At 39.1% G+C, this 13,893-nt stretch overlaps 1 protein-coding gene across 1 annotated transcript; it reads left to right on the top strand.

Annotated features, from left to right (window-relative positions):
- The first annotated feature begins 305 nt into the window (after positions 1-305).
- parm1 (prostate androgen-regulated mucin-like protein 1) lies at positions 306-13,360 on the top strand. The gene is made up of 4 exons (XM_073478469.1): positions 306-510; positions 4,549-5,706; positions 11,141-11,219; positions 11,474-13,360. Exons 2-4 carry the CDS (start codon positions 4,752-4,754, stop codon positions 11,541-11,543), a joined length of 1,104 nt encoding a protein of 367 aa, XP_073334570.1. The 5' UTR covers positions 306-510; positions 4,549-4,751; the 3' UTR covers positions 11,544-13,360.
- Positions 13,361-13,893: the final 533 nt, after the last annotated feature.

Genomic DNA, 13,893 nt, shown 5'->3' with positions numbered 1-13,893 from the left:
CTGTATTGGAAAAGCTATTCTGGGATGGATCCATGTCGGCCCAGAAAGTTGTGTTTGTCAATAATAATGTCAATAACAACTCATGGGATCCTTTTCTGATCTTCTGTCTGGGTGAAAGACAGGGGCTCTGAAGTCTCTGACACATTCTTAAAGTTTTTACACTTTCACTTTTCAGTTAAACTTTGTGCTCTTCTGGCAAAAGAAGGCATCCTTAATTCCAGTGAATCATGACATGGTCAGTTCTGCTCCATCATTTGGCCTCAGCCCGGGTTCTTATAATCAGTCGCCTACAGTCACAATCCACCAGACACACTACTGCTATCCACAGGAAGCAGAGAGCACAGGGCTGCAAGCAGCACAAGAAGTCTGCGATTTGGGGAAATACAAAGGCACACAGTGATGAGGGTCAGCCCACAAACACTGCTAGCATGTAAGTAAACTCTGCACCCGCACTTGATGGTCATCTTTGTATGTAATTTCAGTAAGTGCTGAGCCCTGAAATCTGATTCTGTAGAAAATCAGCAAGCTGGAAAATATCTTTTGTAGTTTCAGAAATTGTCCCTGATTTATGTTTTTTCCCACTATCCAATGTGAGTCAAAGCCAGTGAGTGATCCGCAGAGAAAACCAAAAAAAAGAATGAGAAGCTGGTAAATACTTGACAATTAATTGAATTAATTTAGCAATTCACAATTTTGTTTGTCACTTAAATCCAGAGCAGTTCCTGTCACAATAAGCAGATGGCAGTTTAAGTATTAAGATAATACTTATGTGAAAACATAAAGTTACATCCTCTAACATTTTATCTCTTACTGATGATAGACTTGTCACTTGTGTATAAAAAAAGCAAAAAACTCAGACTGGAAAAACAGCTTTATTTCAGTGCACATTTATAAACCACTCAACAGGCAGTAAATCTACATTGTCAGTTTGTGGTATGCCATTTACGAGAAACAGAAACCTATCTCTAAATGTACAAAAAGGTTCAGTGTTCTCAGAGTGTCTTATTAGATTAGATTAAAGCAAATATATAAAAAACGTTCAACAAAGAGATCTTCAACTCCCGTGAAAATATATATATATATATATATATATATATATATATATATATATATATAGTATATGAAAAATATTAATATCAGAATATTCTTCATAACTCAAACTTTAAAAAACAGATGAAGACAAAGGGATTATTAAACAAGAGCACATGAATTATGAGCCAAATATAAAGTGTGCAAGAATTAAAAATGCTTATTCTCTTTGAATTACAACATTATATTAAAGTAACGCCGAAATGTTTTAGTATTTTAAAGTTTCTTTAGTTTGCTTTATTTGGACAATTTGAGTTGCACTTGTTTTGAAAACTTAACATGTAATCTTCAGACACATCTTATACATAATATACTTAACACATAACAGAGTTCAGCAGAGTCTGATGGGGACGCTGTTGGGTTTTAAAAGGAGGTCAGTAGCAGAGATATCATAGAGATGAAGGTCTAGTAAGCTCACAGCATATTAACAGGCTTTCAACTCACTTTCAAACGTGAACTCTTCAAGTCTCAGTTTCTGTTAAGGTCATTCATGAATTATTACCAATCTTTATTGAATTCCATTGACTCATAAATGATCTGTATCTTGTAATACTATTATATTCATTAACGTCTTTGCTGGTGGGGCGGCCCAGGCCACATTCTCAATGCATGTGCTGCCCTCTGCTGGTGGATATTAATAATTACAACAAAGATTTCACGGATTTATAATTTAATCAATCACAAATTCAAATAAATTTCACAAATATTTGCCCAGTTAAATAATATATCTATATATATATATATATATATATATATATATATATATATATATATATATATATATATATATATATACCACCAAGTTAGAAATATTTAGAAATGTTACAGTGATGAGGGGGTGAGGAAAGCGAAACAATAAACTTTATCATACAGTTATGTACATACCCATACAGCATAAGCACCTATAGGAATATCACTGAGACCAGATTGAACACTACCACATACAATAAGCTCACTGATCTTTTAAAGTCCAACAGAATTTTTCGTCAATCCCTTCTTACTGTTTGTCACCTTCAGTACCACTTCCTGTGGTTGCTTTATAAGTTACAACCGCTTCATACCGTGACCGGCCGCTCTGTGAGGTTTTGACTGTGACTCATACATCATGTAGCCTCGCCCCCCAGGCTCTTATAATCAGTCACCTACAGTCACAGGCAGCCACACACACTACAGCTGTCCACAGTGAGCAGAGAGCGCAGAGCTGCACTTACACACATGACTGTGGAGATATACAGTAAAAGGAACACAATGATGAGCCTGCAAACACTGATAGCATGTAAGTAAACTCTCACTTCAGTCCATGCTATTTTATTTGGTGATTATTATTATTACAATCTGATTTCTTTCTTTCTTTTCTTTGTAGATTTCCTTTAATGTAAATGTATTGGGGAAGTCAGAATATGCGGAGATCACATCTTAAGTTTCAAGATAATAAGATCATTCACTCAAAAAAGTTGAATTTTAAAAGTGGGTAGTGATATTTTGGCTCAGGGAGCGAAGCTGCTGTTTGTGTGAGGTAATTTCCTTTTCACAGCAACAGTTGACAGTATCTTTTAAAAACAGACTCACTTCCACTGGTTTACAGATGTTGTCATAAGTTAACATCACAAGGTGGCTCTCCCTTTTGTGTGTTGAGGCTACATGACAGAACTTTTTTTAATGTTTGATTTGGTGATGAGCTCTAAAATCTCAATGAAGAGGTACATTAAATATTTCAAGTCAAAAGGATTTCTGTTTATATACAGTACCAGAGATCCCAATTTGCCTCAAGGGGCTTCATTTCCACTGCTCTTCATAACTTAGTGCCTTACTAAGACTTTAAGATCACTCAGACTTTGACTTTGACTCTGTGGAGAACACTGTGCTGTTTTAAACCTGTGGGTAGTGGTGAAGTCGTACATCACAGAATAATGTGCTATCAGTTTAATCAATTCTTAGACTTTCTGCCACAGGAAGATGCCCAGCAACAACAACAACAAAACTTTTGCAAATAATGTCCAATAGAATTACTCAGTGGCTTTCTCTCTGATCTTTCTGAAGAGATTAGATTTATACTCAGAAGACGGGAGGACCTTCAATGCGTCATACCTGATCTTTGCCCAGACTGTTCATTGAAACAGTGATAATGAAACTACTACCTCCCCCCAAAACATCACATGATCCTGCTCCACAGAATATAAATCTGCCATGACTGTTAACTGTGATGCTTTCAAATCTTTTATGTGCGGTAAGAGAGAAGTTAAAGGTTGGTTAAGCTGTGTTTTAAACTCCCAACTGCCGAAATACCCAGAGAGACTAGATTGTTAAAGGATAAGGCTGGCATTATTCTATACTGTTCTGATGGTCATCAAATGCCCTGAAAAGACTGAAGCTAACAGTGTGTTAGTCTGTCTCTCAATACTTTCGAACTGCCCCACCTTGTCTGTGGCACTCAGCGTCATGCCCATTGGTAGCTATTGAAGACCACATTTTGAAAAACATCGCACAACTAGAATGGCACTCAGTAGAGTGCATACCTCCTTCTGTACTCACTCAAATACCAGCCACCGAAACACATGCGATTTTTTTTTCATTGAGATCCATGCAATATTCCTTGAGAACAAAAAAAAAAAAGTCATATGACACAATATTAAAGAAAGTGTAAAATAATTCCTGGATCTGTACCTTAATCTGGGTCTGCACCAAAAGTTAATAGGGTCTATTCTGGGCTGAGACTCATTCTCCACCCAAGTTTCATGGAAATACGTTGAGTAGTTTTTGTGTAATTCTGCTGACAAACCAACCAATCAACCAACAAACAAAAAGACACGGTTGAAAACATAAACTTCTTGGTGGAGGTAAATACAAAGGGCTCAGTAAAAACTACCAGGTCACTGTAGTTTTTATATATTTGAGGAAAGTGCATTTATTGGGGACTATTTTCAGTAGTGGATTAATATAAAACAAAAATCATCATTCATACTTGTATGAGGAGATAGGAACATTCAGCTTCCACTCGGTGAAGGCTCCGGTTTTACTTGCTTTTTTCAAGAATATGTCATCTGCATAAAACTTTCTTACATCCTACCACTCTGTTTCTTGCTTGTTTTTAGCTGTGAAGCTAGCTAACTTCACACCCGCTCACTTGTTTTGCTGATTTGTCTCCCTTGTTTTATCACTGAACTCGATTTCAAGGCATATGGTTTTGGGATTAATGTTGTTCACTGACAGGTGAATTATTTAACCCAGAAACTTTCGATTGTTAAACTCTTTTTAAAAAAAGATTCAGAGTTGTTGTGTTAAGCTGCCACTAGCTTAGTTTGTTTTTAGTTGCTAACTGTACCATACTTTGTTATTTAAATGTATTGTTGATTCAGATACATCTGTTGAGTTGTACCATCTTGTTTCTGACAGGGCCCAGTAACATGTATTTGTAAGATTGAATTGTATCAAAATGCTGGACTGTCAAGCACAAATCAGCCATAACAATGTTACGTTAGCTACCAGGCTAATTAGCTACCGAGACATCAGCCTACTAACAACAAATGTTTTACCTCAATTTGACGTGAGCTTTGGAAAAACCTCCTTTGAGTGGGAAACATCTTCTGTCTGGATTTGCAGGTCTACTGTTGAGCCATGCAGTAACATCTGGAGTAGCGCCTACATCACCTGCTTCAACAACAATGCTCTCTTCCCCTCAAACTTCTCCACCAATATCTGCGATCTCAACTGTGAATGCACCTACTCAAGTTGCTGTGTCAACTGATGTCAGTAATATCACCATTACAACACAGCCTGAACCTCTGCCCACCAACAATACAGCTTTCACCCCAACGGCAGCCAGCACCGGGGGGAGCAACACTAGTGACTGGACAACTTCATCAGTAACAGAAGCTGTCTCCACATCAACTTCATCTCCAAGCAATACAACCACTGGCAACAACACCAGCACTGACGCGAGTACTACACAAACCAACGGCTCCATCACTGTCACTGAGTCCCCCAGCACAAGCAACACAACCACTGGCAACAACACCACCACTGACGCGAGTACTACACAAACCGACAGCACCATCACTTTCACCGAACCCCCCAGCACCAGTGAAATCTCCACTGGTGCCACCACCGTTGCCACCACCAGCACTGATCCCAGCACCCCCAGCACCAACCTCCCCACTGCACAATCCACCAGCCTTACCAGCCTCACTACACAACCCAACACCCCCACCATCCTCCCCACTACACAATCCACCAGCCTTACCAGCCCCACTACACAACCCAACACCCCCATCCCCACTACACAACCCAACACCCCCACCATCCTCCCCACTACACAATCCACCAGCCTTACCAGCCCCACTACACAACCCAACACCCCCATCCCCACTACACAACCCAACACCCCCACCATCCTCCCCACTGCACAATCCACCAGCCTTACCAGCCCCACTACACAACCCAACACCCCCACCCCCACTACACAACCCACCACCACCTCCCCCACTACAAAATCCACCACCACCACCATTATCACCACTGGCTCCATGACCAGTATCACCAGTAGCATAGCAACCACCAGTATCATCCGAACCACCACAGAGGTGCAGAAGGAACACAACTCCAAGGCTCTAAGCTCAGGTATGTGGCAACAAAACATTGCTTTTTCTAAAAATATTTCCTCGACTAACAGTGTAAATGCTCTCTTGCAAGTTTTTTATATAGTTTTTATTTTATATAAAACTGATAAAGCCATGCTAGTGGTTCCATAAGGCTACACTGGCACTGAGGACGTTTGAGTAAAATGCTCACATTAGCATGCTAACATGCTAACAATTACAATGCTAACAGGATGATATTTAGCATGTGAAATATTTACCCTGTTCACCATCTTAGTTTAGCTTGTTAGCATGCTAACTATTGCTAATCAGCACTGCACGCAAAGTTTACGCTGTTTTTAGTTTTACAGATAGCTGGCAAGAAACCAAAGTCTTGGAAATTGAAATTTAAAGCTTAGAAAAAGAGGATGGCAAATCATTGTAAGGGGATCACAAATGTCAAATGACAAAATGTTCTGCTTAAACACTTATTTTAAGAAAAAGAAGTCCAGTTCAAGTCTCGTTGAAGTGAGCAATGAAGTTGACATAGTGTTAATTTCTGTCTAAATGCAGAATTGCTGTTTGTCACTGGACTCACCTTTACAGAGCAACTCCAGCTGCATGTCACTCATGGAGTCTGATATGCCAGTTACTTATTAACTTTTTTTATGAAAGCATAATCAAAATATATTGCTGGGAAACTACACAAAACTATTTGTTTCTGATGTAAATCTGATGTAAATCACCTGTCCTTTAAAGCTCTAAACGTGAGTGTTTCTGCATGTCGTACATACATTTACGAACACACAGTCATATTGATGAAGCGCAGGTGATCACACCTCTCTGATTAAAGAGGTCAATTGTACAGAGTCAGTGCGTCAGACTATATGCTCATCCTCTCTTTGACCTCCTTTCAATCTGTGGTTAATGTGTGAACGGAACAGTTTCCTCTTTGGCGATTGTGTGCTTTGCAGTTGCAGTCCCTTTGCTGGTTAAATAACTAAAAACTGCAGCTGGTTGAAGAGAAAAAGCTGTCTGCCAGTTATTTTCTTATTCATTGTATCATTTACAAATCTGTGTAACCACTGACATGTTTTACGATGACATCCAATCGTTCTCAACATGTAATTTATTGTGGCAGCATAAGCCACTTGTTACAAACCTGTTAGTAAATACTACGAGCTGCACAGGCAACCCAGGCATGGACAGTGCATAAGCTCAAATGAGAAACTATTTCAAGTTGTATGTTCAGTTCTCACCCTTGCAAAGTCAGGTTAAGCAGCTCCTCATAGCTATTCATTCTCTTCTTCATTCTTGTATATGTTGGCCTGGTTTGAGTGCTCTTTAGCAAGGCACTGAAGCCACAAAAACTCCAGGTTTTAGCTGTTGTCTAGTAACTGAGGTTGAACCTGGTCCCTCCTGTGCTGGAACTTAAATTTCCGTCACCAGGTACATCTGATAATACATGTGACTCAGAACTTTTATGGCGTCTCTCAGTGCCCAGGTTTTTTTAACTTGAGTGCTGCCAGGCTAGGTGACCCATTGGAAGTGTTAAGTAAGGTTGTAAAGATAACCGCATGACCGTAATACAATAGTCACGTTATACCATTGATTGGTGTTGTTCCGAGAACTGACCAAAACGTGATCCACAACTGGAGCTAGTTGTCGTGTGTGTGCGTGTGATATGACAAGCCATATCTCACCATCGGCTTCACCAGTACAACGGCGGGTAATGAAGAGAAACCACAGTCTGTTGTGTGTCTCAGAACGTTAGCTTCTGACACAGTGTGAAGCTGAACAAGTTAACATGCACAATGCAGTGACTTGTTCCTTATTTAGTGAAGTTGCAGTTCTGTATTAATGACAGACAGTTTAAAATGTATTCTATTGGACTGTGTTTTATTAATCCTGGTCCTTGAGGCCCCCTGCCCTACACGTTTTAGATGTTTCCCTGCTCCAACACACCTGATTCAAATGAACTGGTTGTTATCAGGCTTCAGCAGAGCTTGATGACGAGCTGATCATTTGAATCAGGCATGTTGGAGCAGAGAACCGTCTGAAACATCCAGGGCAGAGAGCCCCCAGGAACAGGACTGAAAAACACTGCTGTAGGAGTTTGCAAGCAAAAGACACGTTGTGTGTGTGGGGGGTGGGGAAAATATTGTTATCTGCAAAAAGCGGGGCCCAAGAAAAGGTTTGGGAAACACTGAGCTTGTTATTGTGGCTTAATGGGTTACATAAAGAACTTTCAACCAGGAGAGGATATTGTTACATTTCACACTATGTTCTGTCACAATTTGGTGAGGTGTTGGAAAAGATGGTCTGGGTTATAAAGACCCTTTCACAATGTTGACTGTGTTACAAAGGATAACTTCTCCCTTATGCATATTTTTCCAGCCTTTTCCCAAGTTGCAAAGCTGTGACATCAGAAAAACATATCTGGGCAGTTGTGAGTTGTAGGAACAACACCAACACCGCGATATCCAACATGTTGTCATTCCCAGCAGCAGCTTGGTCAGTGGCCTTACAGGCTGGCCACACTGGATGCGTGTGTAGTGCTTGGCGGCTGCGTTGCTTAGCTGCTGCGGCTCCTGCCTGCCCTATCTGTTTTCATGGAGCCTAACCTTAACCCTTTGATAATTATCAATAAATATGATGATGTGATTTTCCTTAACCCCTGTTAAAAGAGCGAGAAAGTGGGAGGGGAAAAGACAGGGAGAGAAAGTTAAAGAGAGTGCACAGGATAAAAGTTGTCCATCTGTTGTGTGTTCTCTTTATGTCTGTGACATATTCTACAGATACAGACAGTAAAACTGTAGTGAAACGCTGGTATGATGTCCATATGACTGTCTACAGGTCATTTTCAGGTCTATTTTTGCCAAGAACTGTACGTGTGTCGCAGTAAAAAACAGGCGAGACTCTGAATCTCTAGATGAAGTGCCTCTGTAGCCTCATGTGACTGTGCTAGTCATGCAGCCACTGTGGCTGATCTAACCTGTTAACATGGAAAGCGAAACAATACACCACGCACAAGCGCTGCTGACACAGGCCAGCCTGTTAAGTTTCAAACTAAAATGCTCTACCTACCCCTCTAGCATCATCTTTGCATGTGAAGGGGACTGCAGCAAGTTAGCAATAATATGTGGTAAGCAACATTCGGTTAGATTTTCAAAATAAAGCTTGGAGACAATATTTTCACATAGAAAGGACATTTTGGATTGTTGTTCCATTACGCTACGTCACATTACGTTATGTTGCATTGCGTTTTAGTCAGTTTGAGGTTTAGGCACAAAAATATTTATAAGGTTTAGGCTTCAAAACTGCATGGTTAGGGTTAGCCAGCTAACTACTTGGCTAGGTTTAGAAAAAAATCATACTTTGGGTTAAAACTTCGTTCACTGTCGCAACTCAGTAAGTGACGCATTCATGTCACTTACGTGACATAGGGCCATTAACCAGGCTGTTGTATTTGACCAGTTGAGAGTGATGACGTGGTGCCATATCAGGCCTTGCGGGGGCTTTTGGTTGTAAACCACTGAACCAAGGCGTTGCTTTTCCATTGCAGTAAGAAAAAAATCTACACAAAAACCCCCAGAAACCAAAGTCAGACACCAAATCTGGAATTATTTCTCTGCGGTTAGTAATCTCTCTTGACGAGTTGATGATTGATAATCTACAGGAAACTGAAAATAATTAGAAGTTCATTTGTTAAAGATAGGGCACCAGAACAGTGTTATCAAATCCCTAAAATATCTCCCCAGCTCACTGAAGAAACTCAAAGTTAGCCATTACCTTTGTGGTAAATCAGCAGAGGTACTTTGGCCTTATGTGGAGGCATGGATAAGGGACTAATTTCTCAAGGTGGTGTTTATTGATTGAATTATGCTTCCAGGTGATTAGGCGTGTGATAAGCCTCTGTACCATCTCTGACACGTACAAATAGATCTTCAGCAACTTGTGTGGTCCAGTTTCCCCACAAGAAAATTACTAATTAATACTTAAGCTCAAAGGCCAGTCTGGCTTTAAAAGTCTTAACTGATACAGAGTTAGAGATTTCCCAACAAAAGATTACAGTCAGTCACATAGACAAGGGTAATCAGTTGAAGCATACCACATTGCTAAGACCATGATTACTTTCATGGTTAGTAGTTTAGTCTTTAAAATGTCACTTTTTTAAAAAAAATTAAAAATGCTGAGTAAATAACTTACTTGATTTTTTTCCATTCACGGTTGATTTTAGTTTGTTTATGTTGTCTTGTTTTCTTTGGTGTAACAGCGGTATGGAGCAAACAGACAAACAAAATACAAACTAGAGCATTTCTGATATTTTCCAAAAATTCCTTATTTCTTCCTTTTAATAATAAAAATTATTTTTATTATTTAACTATTAACAATACATTTTTAAAAAACACATTGGCATGGTTTTAGACTGCAGAAAGAGGATTAAGTATGATTTCAGTTTGACTTTCAAAAAAAAAAAAAAAAAAAAAAAAAAAAAAAAAAAAAAAAGGTACCTTTGACAGAGCTGGGCAGGGAAAGGAAAGAAATAAGTAATGTTGTTACGTTTTGGGGTTATGCTAGAGGAGGACCCAAGCGCAGACACACAAGAACACACACAGGAGGCAGGATAAGGCGAATGAAAAGTGGGCTTTATTTAAATAAAGCTAAAAGTACAAAACACAAGAAATCTAGACAAACCAATAAAGGATCACAGGGACCAAAAACAAAGTAGCAACTAAAAAGCTTAAACAAAGTGCAACAGAAAAGCAAAGTTCAACTCAAATAATAAAACAAGGAACCAAAATCCAAACATACCAAATGGGGAGACACAGGAGGTGACACTGGAGGAATGACGGAGTAACACAGAGTGACAGGAGACAACAGGGAACATCACAGAGGAATGACCGAACAAACTGACAAACACACGAGGGACAACAAAGACTATATACACAGACACTAACGAGGGGATCAGGAACAGATGGAGTGAGGAGAGAAGAGGAACAGGTGAGGAAACGAGTGGAAAAGCACTGGGAGGGAAAAACACAGGAGGAACTGAAAAGCAAGAAGAGATACATGAAGGCATAATCACAAAATAAAACAGGAAAAACAAGAAGACGAATAAGATTGAATAATGACAGTGGGCATACTATCAAAATAAAAGAAAACAAGAACAAAACACTGAATCATGACAGATGTAATGTATTACTTCTGATGTTGCATTATTAGTTAAGTAATATAAATACTTTTTCAGTAGGTAATATCTACTGAGTAACTGGTTAGACTTTTCAAGTATACTCTCCAAACACTGGTGACAAACAAGCTGAAAATAGTGGGTTTAAGTTATGAAGTCTTGTGCAAAAGGTGAAAAGGACATTCTGAAGAAATAAATAAATGAAGGGTATATAAATGTGTATCGCAGGACTAAAACAAGTTGTCTCTCTCTTGTTGTCTCCCTCTCTCTCTCTCTCTCTTTCCAGGAAGTGTTGCAGCCATTGTTATTATGTTCATCATAACTGTCGTCCTGGTGTTAGGTGGGCTGTACTACTACAAAATGCGGTGAGTCCAGAGCTCAAACTAATCTCCTACCAAGTACATAAACATGCTACTGTTAATGTTATAAAGCTCGACTGAGGACATTTTGTAGGAAATATAATGACAGATTATAACCTTTTATTTGAAAAAGTCCTCTTTTTAGCCTCACTGAGCACAAATCACTGACAGAAAACCGCTGAGTATAAATATTAGAGTAATTCCCTCTAATATTTGTTTACTTATCTCTCACTCTGTTTTCTACTCTATTTCCTCTCCAGACGTACATCGTATGGACCTCTTTTGGACAGTGACAACAACACCTTCCACAACCCCATGTATGACCCTTGAATCTTAGCTTTCGGACTCAAACCCATGAAGGGAACCTCTAAAGCCAAAAGCCTCAGTCTGCAGAAGGAGAAGTTGAGTGTGATATAGTGTGTGAGTAATGAGTTCAGAAAGGTCACTCTTTATTATGGTGACATGCAACCTGATAGCTTGATTGCGTTTAGTTGCAAAATGCTGAAGTAATGACAGTGACATTTCTACTGATCTTTGTTCAGACAACCTCAGATTATAAAATTGCACATTTTACTCGGGTAGCTTTGCATCAGCTCTGGCTGCACTGATATCATGCATGAACATATAACCACTAGTGAAAGGCGGCAGGTTAAAATGACAGTGATCACAAGTGTGTTCACTAGAGGTTTCCTGAATTGTAAGTAATATGTTTTCTGTCTGGTGTGTACAAAATAGATCGGATCATGTCAACTAAACCAGTATGTTTTTTTAACAGTAAAAAAACTCAAACACAGCAAGTGTACAGAGATGGCTTAAAGGTGCAATATGTATACATTTTTCCACCTGTAAAATTCATACCACAAACAAATAGGGGGCAACAATCGTAAAAGTAATGCTAACTACTGCTAACTGTAGCTGCTGTTAGCTAGTTAGCTCAGTTAGCAGTGCAGCTAGCAGTCTTATTAGCTGGTAATGCAGCACGGAAATGGGCACTAGAACCAAAACTGGGCTTGTGTGCGCTGGATCAGGGGTCAGCAGCCTCCCAATTTTGAATCTTTTTAACTAAAATTCTTACATATTACACCCTTAAGGCAGTAGGAGTAATGATAGGTGGGAAGAACCTGACTGACAGTTTTTCAAAAACAGGGCCCTTAAAATGTGTGATTTACAAAAAGCATGTATGAATTGCAAATAATGTATAGTAGATGTTCATCCTGACACAAAATGTGTTGTTTTAAAAAAAATGGATTGTTCTTTTAGGCACCTGTGGAGCTATTTTCTTACCGAAACTGTGAAATGAGATTTCTGTTGCTAATGTAGGTAAATGTTCAGATTTTCACATTTTCACTGACTGAACTGAAAGTAAGAGCTGAGGCTTGCTTGCACAGAAATTATCCTATGAGCTGGTAAGTAGACATTTCAGGCAACATAAAGAGGCATTAGCAGCTAAGGAGACTAATTTGAGAAAAAAGGTCTGACGTTTCATTCATTCCTTTTCAAATGAAGTGTGTAAACGTTTGTTTCTCCATCTAAGGACCTGCATCACATGCGGTCCTTCAAATCAACATGAATGTTTTCATATTACAACTTGAATGGTGCAGAGGCAGAGAGAGAGACTGGACTTTACAAGGGGGATGAAGTCTCTTGTATTCATCCTGCTGACGTGCCCTTGAGCAAAACACTGAATCCTTTCCTGCTCCATGAGCTGATCTGCTGCTGAGCCTGACTTTGACCTTCCTGTGAAGGAAACAAAAAAACAAATGTTTTTTACAGCAATATTTTAGAATGAAACCAGAGTTTTTAGAAAAATATCCTAGAAAATCTTATTTACATTAACAGGACCTCTCACACCTGATCAACTACTGTTTATTGAGTGTGTAATGTGAGTATGTAATAGAGTTTTTTTATTACTGAATGTTGTTAGTGTGAAGTTCTGTTTATGTTTCAGTATGATTTTGCTTAGCTGTGCTAAGTAGCTCAGCCAGGCTGCAGTTCTGATTGTAAGTTTAACTCCTTCAGTATTTAATATATTATTTTCGGTTTGTGTTCAGGTAAAGAATAATGTGACAGTTGTGATGCTCTTGAATGAATTTTTTCTGTGATAAGTTTGTATTAAATTGTTTGTGAAGTAAAAGTGATTGAATAATGTGAGTCCCTGTGATGGTCATTCAGAAGAAACTCAGAGAGATACTTTATAGGTCTTTACGGTATATTTGGGCTGAATAATTAATCTAAATATTATTGAAGTGGCCAAGTGCAATATTCAAATCTAAATAGCTGCAATTTTTGGTAGGTAAAATGTGTCAAAACATGCCATCTTTTTAGGTACAGGGATGATGGTGGCTGTCTTGATACAGGTGAGGACAGTCTCCTGTGAGACTGTATATATAATATATTATACACAATGGTGAGTTGCATGTGGCAAAGAGAAGCACACACAAGCATTCATATGCTTCTTTAGCCATCCTAGCTCCATACAAGACACTAGGTTCTGTTGGGCCACTGCTTTGGTCTTACCTTAACAACTGGATGTACTGCCATGAAGTTTTGTATCGACATGCATGGTGCCCAGAGGATGAACCATACAGACTTTAGTTATCCTCTCGCTTTGCTTCTCGAAATGTCTTGACAACTGTTGGATGGATTGTCGTATAATTTGTCAAAGACATTAATATTCCTG

Source organism: Pagrus major, chromosome 12 (assembly GCF_040436345.1).
Source record: "Pagrus major chromosome 12, Pma_NU_1.0".
Taxonomy (NCBI): Eukaryota; Metazoa; Chordata; class Actinopteri; order Spariformes; family Sparidae; genus Pagrus; species Pagrus major.
The sequence above is the reverse complement of the archived record's forward strand: the minus strand, read 5'-3'. Positions and strand labels throughout refer to the sequence as shown.

What these genes read in the sequence shown, in the direction of transcription:
- parm1 (XM_073478469.1), top strand. Translation starts at nt 4,752, where the DNA reads ATGCTCTCTTCCCCTCAAACTTCTCCACCAATATCTGCGATCTCAACT. An exon ending in CTCCAAGGCTCTAAGCTCAG is followed by an intron (nt 5,707 to 11,140) that starts GTATGTGGCAAC and finishes CTCTCTTTCCAG; the next exon opens with GAAGTGTTGCAGCCATTGTT. An exon ending in CTGTACTACTACAAAATGCG is followed by an intron (nt 11,220 to 11,473) that starts GTGAGTCCAGAG and finishes TTTCCTCTCCAG; the next exon opens with ACGTACATCGTATGGACCTC.